The 12,527-nt window shown below is 53.2% G+C and overlaps 1 protein-coding gene and 1 long non-coding RNA gene across 6 annotated transcripts in view; one reads left to right on the top strand and one right to left on the bottom strand.

Annotated features, from left to right (window-relative positions):
* The window catches only part of LOC121009969 (uncharacterized), a 30,083-nt gene that overhangs the window by 17,059 nt on the left and 497 nt on the right, over positions 1–12,527 (top strand). For both annotated transcript variants that reach the window (XR_005780942.1, XR_005780941.1), the window contains one exon: positions 1,435–1,440. This is a non-coding gene — a long non-coding RNA (uncharacterized LOC121009969). The remainder of the gene's footprint in view (positions 1–1,434; positions 1,441–12,527) is intronic.
* The window catches only part of DEF8 (differentially expressed in FDCP 8 homolog), a 16,638-nt gene continuing 7,505 nt past the window's right edge, over positions 3,395–12,527 (bottom strand). For 3 of the 4 annotated variants that reach the window (XM_040443403.1, XM_040443400.1, XM_040443402.1), the window contains 9 exons: positions 11,804–11,953; positions 10,775–10,916; positions 9,315–9,479; positions 8,651–8,778; positions 8,356–8,469; positions 7,723–7,803; positions 6,787–6,927; positions 6,536–6,645; positions 3,395–5,455 (listed from right to left, as the gene is read on the bottom strand). In XM_040443403.1, the coding sequence (XP_040299337.1) occupies positions 5,353–5,455; positions 6,536–6,645; positions 6,787–6,927; positions 7,723–7,803; positions 8,356–8,469; positions 8,651–8,778; positions 9,315–9,479; positions 10,775–10,916; positions 11,804–11,953 (1,134 nt within the window). In that variant the 3' untranslated portion in view covers positions 3,395–5,352. The remainder of the gene's footprint in view (positions 5,456–6,535; positions 6,646–6,786; positions 6,928–7,722; positions 7,804–8,355; positions 8,470–8,650; positions 8,779–9,314; positions 9,480–10,774; positions 10,917–11,803; positions 11,954–12,527) is intronic. The other variant, XM_040443401.1, reaches the window with a different exon arrangement.

The raw sequence follows: 12,527 nt of genomic DNA, 5'->3' as shown, positions 1-12,527 counted from the left end.
GGGCTCTTGACTTCAGGGCTCAGGTCATGATCTCACAGGTCATGGCTTCAGTCTCCACATCAGGCTCTGTGCTGCAGTGCAGAGCCTGCTAGGGATTCTCTCTTCTCTCTCCCTCTCTCTCTGCTCCTCCACCATTCACACGCTCTCTCTCTCTCAAAAAACAAACTTTAAAAAAAAAAAAAGGTGGGGGGTGGGGCGCGCCTGGGTGGCTCAGTTGGTTAAACGTCCAACTTCAGCTCAGGTCATGATCTCGCGGTTCATGGGTTCAAGCCTTGAGTCGGGTTTCGTGCTGACAGCTGCTTCAGCTGCTGTGTCTCCCTCTCTCTGCCCCTCCCCCACTCATGCTCTGTCTCCATCTCTCAAAAATGAATAAATGTTAAAAAAATTATTTAAAAAAAAGGGGTAAACGAAATAAGAAAATAGACATGTATCATACTCATTTTTTGCAAAAAGAAACCCAGAAAGGAGAAGCCAGAGACCAAACATCTTGGTTACCTGATGGGAAGGGGTGGAAAGAAGCAAAGAACGGGGGAGAAAGATATTTGACGAACCTTTTATAAAGGTTTTTATTTTTTAAGGTGCCTTTAAAAAAATTTTTTTTTAATGTTTATTTTTGAGAGAGAGAGACAGGCAAGTCTCTGTTGAACCAGCCAAGCACCGTGGCCTCTTGTGAAGTTCTGACTTTAGGAACCATGTTAATATATCACAACAATAAAATAGGCAAATAAGAGGCCCCCGGGTGGCTCTCCGTTGCTTAAACTTCTGACTCTTGATCTCAAGGTCGTGAGTTCAAGCCCCATGTTGGGCTTTGCACTAGGTGTGAAGCCAATTTAAAAAAATTAAAATAGGGAAATAAAACGGAGTACATGAATGGAACCATATTTCTCATGAATTACATATGCACAGTGAAAGGGGAGAAACACCCAAGTGAATTTTGAATGCTGTGTTTTGACTGTATTCCCTCAACTAAATACAAAAAGGAACTCAAAAAAAATATTAAGCTCTAGGCTTCTTTTTCACAGAGGCATAGGTTGGCAATGCTGAAGGTACTCTCTGTGTGTTCTAGGATTGAGCAAATAAATAATTATAGATAACAGAGCCAGGTTTCTGTCAAGGAAGGGAATCACAAATATTAAAAAGGGGAAAGAATCTTGTGGCATTACTTTGAAATTGGGAGTATCAGTGTGAACTCATGTTTTTAATATGTTTATGGAGGACTAGATGTCGATGAAGGGCTACTATTTCCTGTCTGGTAAAAGGACCTAGAAGCAGTGACAGCCCAGTAGGACTGAGCACACCCGACGACCACATCTTGTTTACTGAATTACCACTGTCCACTAACAGCTATTGGGGCTCCTTGAGGAAATGGCTGGTTTCAGGGCTAGGAGTGGGAAAGTGCAAGAAAAACCAAGAACACCTTATTACGCTAGAAAGTAAGCGGTTCCTAAAGAATGACAGAAACATGTCAAAAGGACGCAGGAGACAAGTAGATCAAAGCGTCACTTCTGGGGAATTCTCACCCCACGTGCGAAGCCTGAATCCTATCAGGAAAACCCGCATTGAAGGATAGTCTTCAAAATTATTAACTTGTGCTTTTTTTTTTTTTTTAAGTTTATTTATTTTGAGAGAGACTGAGACAGCACAAGTGGGGGAGAGGCAGAGAGAGACAGAGAGAATCCCAAGCAGGCTCCATACTCGACACAGGGCTCGAACCCACAAAACTGTGAGATTATGACCTGAGCGGAAACTGAGGGTCAGACACTTAACCGACTTAGCCACCCGGGCGCCCCAGTTACCTTGCGCTTCTTAAAGGGGTCCATCACGCACCTTTCCAGATTAGAGAAGACTAAACAGACATAGCAGCTGAATGGCGAAATCTAAATAAGTTTTGTTGTAGGTTCTGTGATGTGTCCATGTTAATTTCCCAGTGATAAGTGCACTGTGGCCTTGTAACGTCCTTGTTTGGCAGGAAGACGCATGTATTTAGAGGCAAAGGAGCATCATCTCTGAAACTCCCTGCCAAATGGTTCAGAAAAAGAAATGTGCACGTGCACAGAAAGAATACATTAAATGAGGTAAATGTTAATATTTAGGGACTCCAGGGGTGCCTGGGTGGCTCAGTCGGTTGAGTGTCCTACTTCAGCTCAGGTCATGATCTTGCGGTTCATGGGTTGAAGCCACGCATCTGGCTCTGTGCTGACAGCTTGGAGCCTGGAGCCTGCTTCAAATTCCGTCTCCTCTCTCTTTGCCCCTCCTCTGCTGGTGCTCTGTCTCTCTCTCTTAAAAATAAATAAATGCCAAAAAAAAAAAAAATTAGGGAATCCAGGAGATAGGTAAATGGGAATGTTTTTGCAATGGTTCTGTATATGTAAGTTTGCCAATATATAAATGATAAAAGAGGGGCTCCTGGGTGGCTCAGTCAGTTGGGCATCTGACTTTGGCTGAGGTCATGATCTCACGGTTTGTGAGTTTGAGCCCCATGTCAGGCTCTGTGCTGACAGCTCAGAGCCTGGAACCTGCTTCAGATTCTGTATCTCCCTCTCTCTCTACCCCTCCCCTGCTAATGTTCTCTCTCTCTCAAAACTGAATAAACATTAAAAAAAATTTAATGGTAAAAAGAAAATACCATTTCATCACCTAAAAGAGAGAGAAAACATATTCATCTTACATCAAGTATCCAAAGTATAGCTTTAGTTACTTGTAGTTGGAGGTGTGTGCTCAAATATGCCAAGACCAGGCCCACAAACAGCCCTCCCACACCATTCCTCCCTCCCTTCCGCTTGCGCCCATAGAGCTCTCTGGTTTCTTTAGGGTTAGGGTTACAGCCTTATCAGAAGATTCCTTATATTCGCTGGGTCATGGCCCCTTTGAGATCCTGGTCAAAACTGTAGATCATCTCTCTGAAAAGAATGTACATATACAGAGGCTTGAATGTAATTTGGGAGAGGGGCAGTTAGGGTTCTCCTGAAGCCCAGGGCAATGGGAATGGTCCTGAGTTGCAGTGAGGGCCCTTCTGTGGGTCTAGCTTGTGAAAGAGATTGCCAGGAGCTGGACATGTGACTTGCATGATCAGCCAGTTTCCCGCTGATTCCACTGGGTTATGAGATAATCCCTCAACCATGAGGACTCCAGAAGACACAGTTTCTACTTACCAAACATCCTCTGCACGCCAGGCTCAGTGCTCGATGCTTCCTAGAGCCTGAACAACCCCAAGTTATGTGTTTTCATCTTTCATAGACACGGAGCTGAGGGGACTCCGTACACTCAGCCCTCTGACACTCATCACAAACTCCCCAAACCGAATCACCTTTGGCCCCACTGGATGGGGAAGGCTGCAGTTGGTCTGCATGTCAATAAATCCTGTCTTGTCCCCAATTCACCACACACACCAGAGTCTAGAGAACACAGATTTAATGAGACAGCGGCTATGGCGTCAGTACAACCAGGTGTCCCTTGCTGCTTTTCTGTGAAGCGCTGGCCGTGCAAACTGGCTCTTTGGTGGGTCCTGGCTACAGTGCTTGGATTCCAAGACCCACACGTGATCTTGTTTAAAGACTCGGTCATCCAGAAGGGGAAGATGGCGATATTGGGGGAGGAGGGAATGGGGGTTGTTAAAAAGAAAAGGGGCCAACACCTCATCCAGCAGATGGCAACTTATTAACGCTTTCTATGGACGTGGTGATTGTAACTACAGTGATGTGACGTCCATTACGCGGTAAAGCCGGGAATGGCCAGTATCCTTCTGACAGAAATGGAAAGCAGTGGTGGAAAATGTGTGGATCTGGGGGTGCAGGAAAAGGGCATCTGGACCTTAAGCCCCTCTTCAGCCCTCGAGAGGAAGGGGAAGCAGGGCAGGGACCTGTTGACCCAACCGCACCCGTGTTTGCTTCTCACTGTTACCCCAAGGCAGATCAGAACACTCGGTGAGAGGATTGCCTAAAGCCACCAACGGAGGCTTTTCTGACGGCGCAGAAGAGCCAGGAGGAGGGGACACGGTCTTTAGCCACCCCTCTGATCCTCCAGCAGGCTAAGCCGACTTTTCTGCTGGCTGAAGCATCTCCTCTTGGGTTTCCTAGCCAAAGGTGATGGATACCCAAGTGGCTATGTTCCCTGTCCACCCCACCCCCACCACATATGTATGTCAACCATATGCATCAACAGCTGACCACAGTCTGGGCAAGAGGGCACAAAAGGCTGGAGAGCCACATCCTGAAATGTCCCCTTCCCACAGGACTCCCCCCTCAATGGCAAGGTCTCTAAAGCACAAAACGTCCCTGCAAACACCGAGGTTGACTGTGGCTCCACCAGTGAAGAACCTGTGGGTTCTCACCTTCTGCCTGAGGGTCCCATTTGTCAGCTGGTGTACAGGACCTTCCACATCCTGTGCTCCAGGCTTCCCACATGGGCTCTAAGATTCCTGCCCAAAGCTCCCTTGAGCAAATACTCCCAGCACCTCCAGGCCCCAAGCAAAAGACCACTGGCTGGTGGTCTCTGGGCCGTCCAGAGCCCTCCGCAGGCACTGTGGAAGCAGCATGGAGCTCCTCAGGCAGAGAGTTCCCAGAAGAGCCACACAGGCCTACTGCTGCCAACCCCGTTGCCTAACCTAGAATTCCCCCAGGGGCATAGTCCTTGCTCCAAACTGGGAAGCAGGATAGCCTCTTCCAACTGGACCCCCAGCCACCCAGCCTGGAGCACCAGGGTAGGCTGGGGGAGTAGGAGGAAGAGACCACGGCCCCCTTCCCTCCACGTTGTACAGAACAGGTAACCCCCGGGGCTGGTCCTGTCAGAGGAGAACCTAGAGACAGAACCTCAAGAGGCAGGGGCAGAGCCCTCAGGAGACGGTTGTAGACGGCCCCAGCCAGAGACAACTAGAAGTCTCCAAACAGACAAGGGGCTGGGGGATGGGAGGCTCCAGGTAGATCCAAATCATCCACTGCAGATTTTCCTCAGGCCAAGTCTGGGTGTATGTAGCCAGCATCCCCAGGGTTTGTTGGCTACTCCCACAAAGTCCTCTCTGGGTTTCCAGGGTGGCCAAAGCCCAGCAGCCTCGGCCCCAAGGCTCTTTGCCACCAGGGAGGTGAGGCGCCCTTTGCCCACTCCCCTGCTTACGGAGCCCTGAAGCCTTCACAGCAGCACACCCAGCAAAGAGCCAGGCTGCACCACATCCCAGCAAATGCCTGGGAGACAGATGACGGGCCTCATGGTGCTGCTTACACCCCTCCGGCCCAGCACAAGGGAGACGTCCAGGGGCTGCACCCTTGGGGTCTCCAGAACACAAAAAACACCTTGACTTTGGCAATGACCAGCAGGTTGGATGCCAGAAAGGCTTGGGGTGGGGGGGTGCCTGCTGCTCTAGGCATCCACATCTGGACCAGGCTCCTGGAAGAGTGACTGCTTCCGCAAGGTGAGCCGGGCACACTTGGGGCACGTGGTAGAGTTGTCATAGTAGCAGTCCCTGGGGGCGGGGGGGGGGGGGGCCGGGGGGCAGCCCTAGGAAAGGTCCAGGCTCCCTGCATGTGAAATTCTACCGCTGAGCCTTCACAGGCTTCCTAAGTCAGGCTCTAACATCCCCCTTCTCCCAAAGGGCAGAAGCCAGGTGGGCACCCAGATGTGTCTACCGGGCCTGCGATCCAGCTCTCAACGCAGCAGGCCTTCCCACAGGGTCCACACCTGACCGCTGGCTACCATCCGCTGGGCGCTCTCACCGCTTGGCTTCCCTACCTGTGCTTACCACCACTGTGCCGAGCCTCCGCCCAGGGCACTGGGGGGGGGGGGGGGGCACAGGGTCCTGGGGACTATTAAGATTTGGTGGTGACACAGCAAGGCTTGACATCTGTCACATGGCACACACACTGCTAGCTCAAGGGAAGCCACACCTGCAGCATGTGTTTTTGCTACGGTGACGGCAATCCCAGTTCCACGGTGTCACTGGATGCTAGGACAAACAGCAAGTGCCAGGCAAAAACCCGTGGCACAGAAATGGGGGGTGGCCATCTAAGTCCAGTGTGAGAAGTCACGCAGGGCCCAGCAGGCATCACCTAGTATTAGTAACTGCGCTTATTAGAGAATTAAATGATTTTTCTTCCAACATAGGTGTGTTCTTTTTCCAAACAACCCACTAAGTCTTTTTGTCACAAATGCTTAAGTTGTTTGGATCTAAGTACTTAATAAAAATGTTGGTATTTCTTTCGGCCTAGGGATGTTTGAAAAAAAAATCACCAGGACACTGAGGGTGCCAGGAACCAGGAAGTCTAGGAAGCTCTGGCCTCTGCTACGTCTCAGGTCTGGTGGAAAGTGGGAGCAGGTCAGACACCGTGTGCACACCTGGGGTCTGGGCTGCAGCACCCTCCCCAGCCCCACAGGTGCTTGTTCCCAGGGGAACTTTGAACTTAGTTCACATCAGGGTCTAACCCCGTATCTAGGATCAAAGCCAAGGGCTTTGAAAGTCAGGCAGCAAAGACCTGAGCCTCAATGCCCCCCACTGTGGCAGGTGGCCCCCTCACCTGGCCTCAGGGTGGGTCGGAGCCACACTAACCTGTGGAAGACAGCAGAGCACTCGGTGCACACGGACGTGTGGCTGTCAAAGGGGAACAGCACATCACCCTCTCTGCAGAGCTCGCATACGAAGCCCTTGGCCTGACACCGCTGGGGGGCAACAGTGGAGAGTGGGGGGCAGGTCAGCGCATGCTCCGAAGGGCACACTGGGCCAAGATGTTTTCCCATCCTCCCTGCCCTTGAGACTGGGAGCAGAGGGCGATGCCCCCTGGCCCGGGCTAGGGGGCCCACCTCACAGTCCAGCTTGATGTGCTTGGCAAAGAGTGTGTGGGTCTCCGTGAGCGAGCAGCTGAGGCGGCCCGTGTGCGCATCCAGCAGGTCCTGGACAGAGTACATCTCATCGTTCTCCACAAAATGCTGCCGGTCCTGGAGCTGTGGGTCCCAGCAACCGTGACCCCAATACCAGGTGAGGGCCCCTTCCACTGCCCACCCCGACCCTCCCGACATCTGGGCCCTAGGGGTGCTCATGGAAGCAACAGGCTGCAGAGGGTGTCTGGGCCCCAGAGAGCACCCCCTGCACCATCCACACCGGTCACCTTGCTGCTTCCAACACAGCGGGCACGCCCCACCTCTGCCCAGCATGCCATACCTCCTCCCGGCCCTGGCCCTGTCTACCACCAACATTCTGCACCTCCTTTCCCTGCCGTATCTTGTCCACAGACCTCAACCCCCGCCCCGACATTCTGCTTATTTTTCTTCCCCACCCGAAGGGTGCTCCCTGAAGTGAGAGCAAGGATCCCTACCTGTTTTGTTCCCTGCTCCCTAGGATCTAGAACAGTGAATACCCCCGAATATTTGTTGAGCAAATAAGTGAGCCTGGAAAAGTGTGTTCGTGGTCAGTCTTGCCTGGGCAGGCCTGTGCCCGGTCCACGCCTGTGCCTGGTCCACTGCGTGGAGATTCAGGTCAATACCTGCTTCTCCCAGTGTTTCTCGCACGGACGTAATCAGAGAACGCTTTTGTGGGCAGAATGCCTGTTTGCTTACTGAAGACCTCACGTCCCTTGGGAGTCTGGGAGACCCTGTGCCAAATGCACAGCACACATAAGCTTTCGACTCGTCTGAAAAAGTCTTGGGCACGGCGTGTCCTCACTGCCCTGGCTCTCTGTTTCCCATGTGCCCTCCTCCTCCCCGACCCCGGACCCCCAGCTCCCGCTCCAGTGTCCTGACCTGCAGGAGCAGACGTGCCTCCATGGCCTCCTTGCAAGTGATGAAGTATGGCTTCATGAGCAGGATGTCCTGGCGCAGCTTCTAAGGACGAGAGGGGCAGATGGGCATTCTCGGCCAGGGCGGAGCTGCACCCTGGCACATCTGGGTGGCCGAGGGGGCTGGCACTCCAGGTCAAGAGGGGACAGGATACATCCCCTAGGTCACATCCCCCGGGATGGTCCCAGATCTGAGAGCTGCAGCCGAGCTCAAGTTCAAATCACAGCGTCCAGGCCAACTGCACTCTGAGATGCATTTATCCTCAGACACATTGTACAAAAAAGAGAAAGAATGCAATACATCTCAATAATGTAGTACGTTAATTATGTTGCAATAATCTTTTGGATACATTGGACCAAATAAAATATATTGTTAAAATTAATTTCACCTGCGTTTTACTTTTAAGGCGGCTACTAGAAAATTTCAAATTGCCTCTAGGCCTACTGTCATTGTGACCGGACACTGCTCTAGTGTCTTTAACCCTAAAGATAGCCAAGGGGCCTCACTAGCCCTCAGCAGGTGGCATCTCTCCTCCCAGGACACGGGGCGGGGGGGGGGGGGGGAGAACAACGTCCACCCTGCCCCCTCCAGCCTCACCCTGATCTCCACCAGCTCCTCCACGTAGTTGAAGAGCAGAGGGTTGATCTCGCGGAGCCTGAGGACCGGACGAGACACCATCAGTGCCAGGTAGCGCATGCTGCAGCGGGACACCTGGGGGACATGATGGAGTGGCACCTCCAGCATTACACATACTACCCCCCCCCACCCCCCCCCCCAGGACCAAGATCCGCTCCCCCCACCCCCCAGGCCTGAGCACTGGCTCTCCGTCCTTGGGGCTACACTTCCTCCCCACTCAGCCTGTATACGAGCCCCCCTCCCCCACCGCCCCTGCCTTGCGCGGCTCAAAGTCCCAGTTGTGCACAACTCGTGCAGGGATGATAGCCAGGTCATTCCAGTGGCAATGGCTGCAGTAGTACTGGCCGGTGTAGTCACACTGCCGGGCCTCGCTGGGCACGCCCCCTGTGGAAGGAAGGGGCCACATACAGGGAAACAGCCACCCTCCAGACCTGACGCAACCTCTTCTGAGCCCCAAGACCTGAAGCAAATCAGGCACCCGGCTACCCTCAGCTTTGTCATCAGTAAAACGGGACAATAACCCCCACCACGGGACTGCTGAGAGGACCCCATAAATTAACATCAGTAACTCTCTGGAAGAAGGCCTAACATATGGCGCACGAGCGAGCGACTGTCGTGCCGTTTTTCCCGTCCAGGCGGGCTTCCTGTGACGCTGGGGCCGCCGGGGAGGCTGGCGCAGGGCAGCCTTGTGAGCACTCCCACGTGACCTAGGCGGGAGCCCGGTGTGCTGAGTGGGAAGAGAAAAGGCACCCGTAGCAGCCCCTTCTCACTCCTCAAGGAGAGAGAGCAGGACACCATCCACAGGAGCCAAGCCGTCCTTAGCGTCTGACTGATCCAAGTTTCTCACAGCTGTTGGCCGGGGTACCCTGCCCGGAGCAGCCTCCCTCACCCTGCGCCCTGCTCTCTCCGGGGGCACTCACGCAGAGAGATGGGCGCCCGGCACTCCGCGCAGCGGTAATCCTGGCTGTCCAGCCCTGTCTCGGGGCAGATGTTCAGCTCGTATTCCGCTTGGTGGCTGACTTTGGAGCGCACGCAGGGCTTGGAGATGAGGTTCAAGCACTTGCTATGACAGCGGTAATAACAGCCTGGGGTGGGGAGGACCAGCAACGTGCCTCTCAGACGGGGGAGGGAGGGGATCCTGCAGCCTGGACTGGCCTTCAGCTCGACCTGAGAGCTTCTCCAGGCCCCACCGCAGGCCCCAGAACTTGAAAGACCTTGTCAGGCCCCCTCCCAAGCCTTGCCCTGTGGGTGCGTGCGGGCCTTCGTCCTCACCTCCAGACCACCGGCCATTCCCACCTGGATGCCTGAAGGGCATCAGACTCGCTCAGTCTAAACGGAATTCTCATTCTTCCTTGACAAACCCACCTCCCACACATGGTTTTCCCGCCTCGCGTTTCAATGACTCCAACCTTCCACCTACTGAGACTAAAATTGGTGAATCATCTCAACTCCACTCTTACGCCCATCTGCAGCCCTTCAGGCAGTGCTGCACCTGGGCTCTTCTCCTCCAAAACAGCCCCACCCCGATCAGAGTGCCATCATCCTCCCCGTCCATCTCTGCACTTCTCCTTCAGCTGGTGCTCAGCTCAGCAGCCAGAGTGATCTCGTTAAAACCTAAGCATGTCCAGCACCGACCTACGGCCCCCGGTGCACTTAGAGAAAGTACCTGGTCGCCTCTGAGCCCACCTCCACCAACCTCCTCTCAGTTGCAATGGCCCAGCCACACTTTTCTCTGCTCCACACTGAAGACACTGGACACACACCAGCCAGTGTATCTAGCCAAGTCCCCCCCACGAGGGCCATTCTTCCCCACATATACTCCTGACTCGCTCCCTGACTTCCAAGTGTTGCTTGAATGTCACGTGATGCCTTTTTATTCCACCCTAAAGTCACACCTGACCTACGCACTCCCTGACCTACACTATTCTCTTTCCTTACGTTTCTCCAACTGTCTAACACACCATATGCTCGTTCAGAACAGCACCATCCATAGAGATGTTCAGCCATAATGGAAACGTTTTCTTTGTACTGACCAATATGGCAGCCCCCAGCCTCATGTGGCCATTAAGCACTCGTAATGTAGACAGCACTAGTAAGGAACTAAATCGTTACTTGTTTGAATCAGTTTGAGTTCACGTGTGGCTCGTGGCTACTATACTAGAAAGCCGAACGTGGATGTGACCCTGATAAAGGCAGGAGTTTGAGTCTCTTGTCCCTTGTTTTATGCCCAGTATTCCTCAGGGCTCAGCAAAATACTGAGCACACTGCAGAGAACTCTCCGGAACACAGCCCAGATAGGGCAGCAGGGCTGAAGGTCTCTGCCTTGCCCTGGGGACCAGGACTACCCACCCAGAAGGAGCAGGTCTGGAGCTCAGCCCACCTGTACAGGTGTACCAGGTCTGAATGAGCCCCCAGATAATGGTGTTGCACTTGTCACAGGTTTGCTTGACACTCTTGCTCTTCTCCTTGTAGAAACGGTGCTCGAGGAGGACTCGGATGTTGGGCTCGTCCTCGTTGGGGTCCTAGAGAGACCAGACAGGTGAGCCTGCTGTAACTCCTTTCCCCTCCCATGAGCCCCTGGGGCTAGTTCTTCCAGGTACCGTTTACAGCACATATTGTGAGCTCCCCCCCCTTTTCCCTTTAGCGAAAGAAATCGCCAGTGATGAGTCAGGCCTGAACCACCCAGAGTACAGACTGATTTTCCCAACATCTCCTGCACCTAGGTGCTGTCCTGGGACCATGTTAGGGCCAAGGGTGTGTGAGCAGGAGTGACATGGCCTTCTCCCCCCTCCCACGTTTTTTCTGCTAAGTACAGACCCAAAGTGCCATGAGGCCATCTTGGATTCTCACAAGGACTGGAGGGCCTGGGATCCCCAACACCATTAGTTGCCGTATGGGCTCTAGGCCACCCATAGGGTTTCTACATAAGTAAAAGTATACATCTGACTCCTTTAAACCACTGGATTTGGGGGCATCTTTGTTACCATACCCTTACCTATATCCTAGTGAATATTCTAGTTTCTAAGTTTCCAGGGATTCATGAGCCAGTCAGGGACCCAATGGCAGCCAAGCTAAAGAGTGCACACACTCAAGGACTTCAAGGACAGCTATGGGTTTTGGCCTCCAGAATCCATTACCCTTACCACTGTCCCCTTTGCAAAATCCTCAGGAACCACCCCACACACACACACCCACCAACTCTAGGTAATGAGGTTCGAGGCAGGCCTTACCTCACTTACTTGCTCCAGTAGGTGGCATGAGACCAGGACTGGCCAATCAAGATCAGACTAATAATAGAGAAATAGCCTCCACAAGGGGCAAGGGCCCACCCTTTCAGCCCCTCAGCATCTGGAAGGGGAGATTCCTACATTCCCCCCTCGGCCTCCATGGTAGGTAGGTCAGCACACACCTTCAGCTCCTGGAGTTTCAGCCGGAGGTGGATGAGCCGAACAACGGCATCCTTCTGCTTCTCCGAGTGCTCGGGCAGCTCCAGAATCACCTGCTTGCACTCCTCGATGGCCTGCCGCAGCTGCTGAATGTCAGAGGCCAGGAAGAGACCCTGCCCAGTGAGGGGGGGGGGGGGCAGGCATCAGGTTGCAGCAAATGCCCACCGTGCACGCTCTCCATGTGACGGTGAAGCCCAGAGCAGACCTCCCTGCTCCTCACTCGCCTAGATGGAGAAACTGGAGCCTGGCAAGAGGGGCCCAAGGACTTGCTCAAGGCCCAGGAAAGTGAACAGCACAGGTCAGAACCACCCCATGCAACCAGACCCCCAGCTGGACCTGTCTACTCACAGGCCCCTGAAAACCTGATTCAGGATGTTTTTCAAAACACAACTTCCTTCTTTCAGAAATTGAACTGCAGGGCGCCTGGGTGGCACGGTCAGTTAAGCATCTGACCGGCTCAGGTCATGATCTCACGGTTCATGAGTTCGAGCCCCGCATCGGGCTCTGTGCTGACGGCTCGGAACCTGGAGCCTGCTTCGGATTCTGTGTCTCCCTCTCTCTCTGCCCCTCCCCTGCTTGCTTATTCTCTGCCCCCCCCCCAAGTAAATAAGTAAACGCTATAAAAAAAGAATTTAAAACATAAAAAATAATAATCAACTAAAGAAATCGAATCACTTTTCTCACTAT

The sequence above is a fragment of the Herpailurus yagouaroundi genome, unplaced genomic scaffold (assembly GCF_014898765.1).
Source record: "Herpailurus yagouaroundi ecotype Mexico unplaced genomic scaffold, PumYag 190, whole genome shotgun sequence".
Lineage (NCBI taxonomy): Eukaryota > Metazoa > Chordata > Mammalia > Carnivora > Felidae > Herpailurus > Herpailurus yagouaroundi.
Note: the sequence above shows the minus strand (reverse complement) of the source record. Positions and strands in the feature narration are given on the sequence as shown.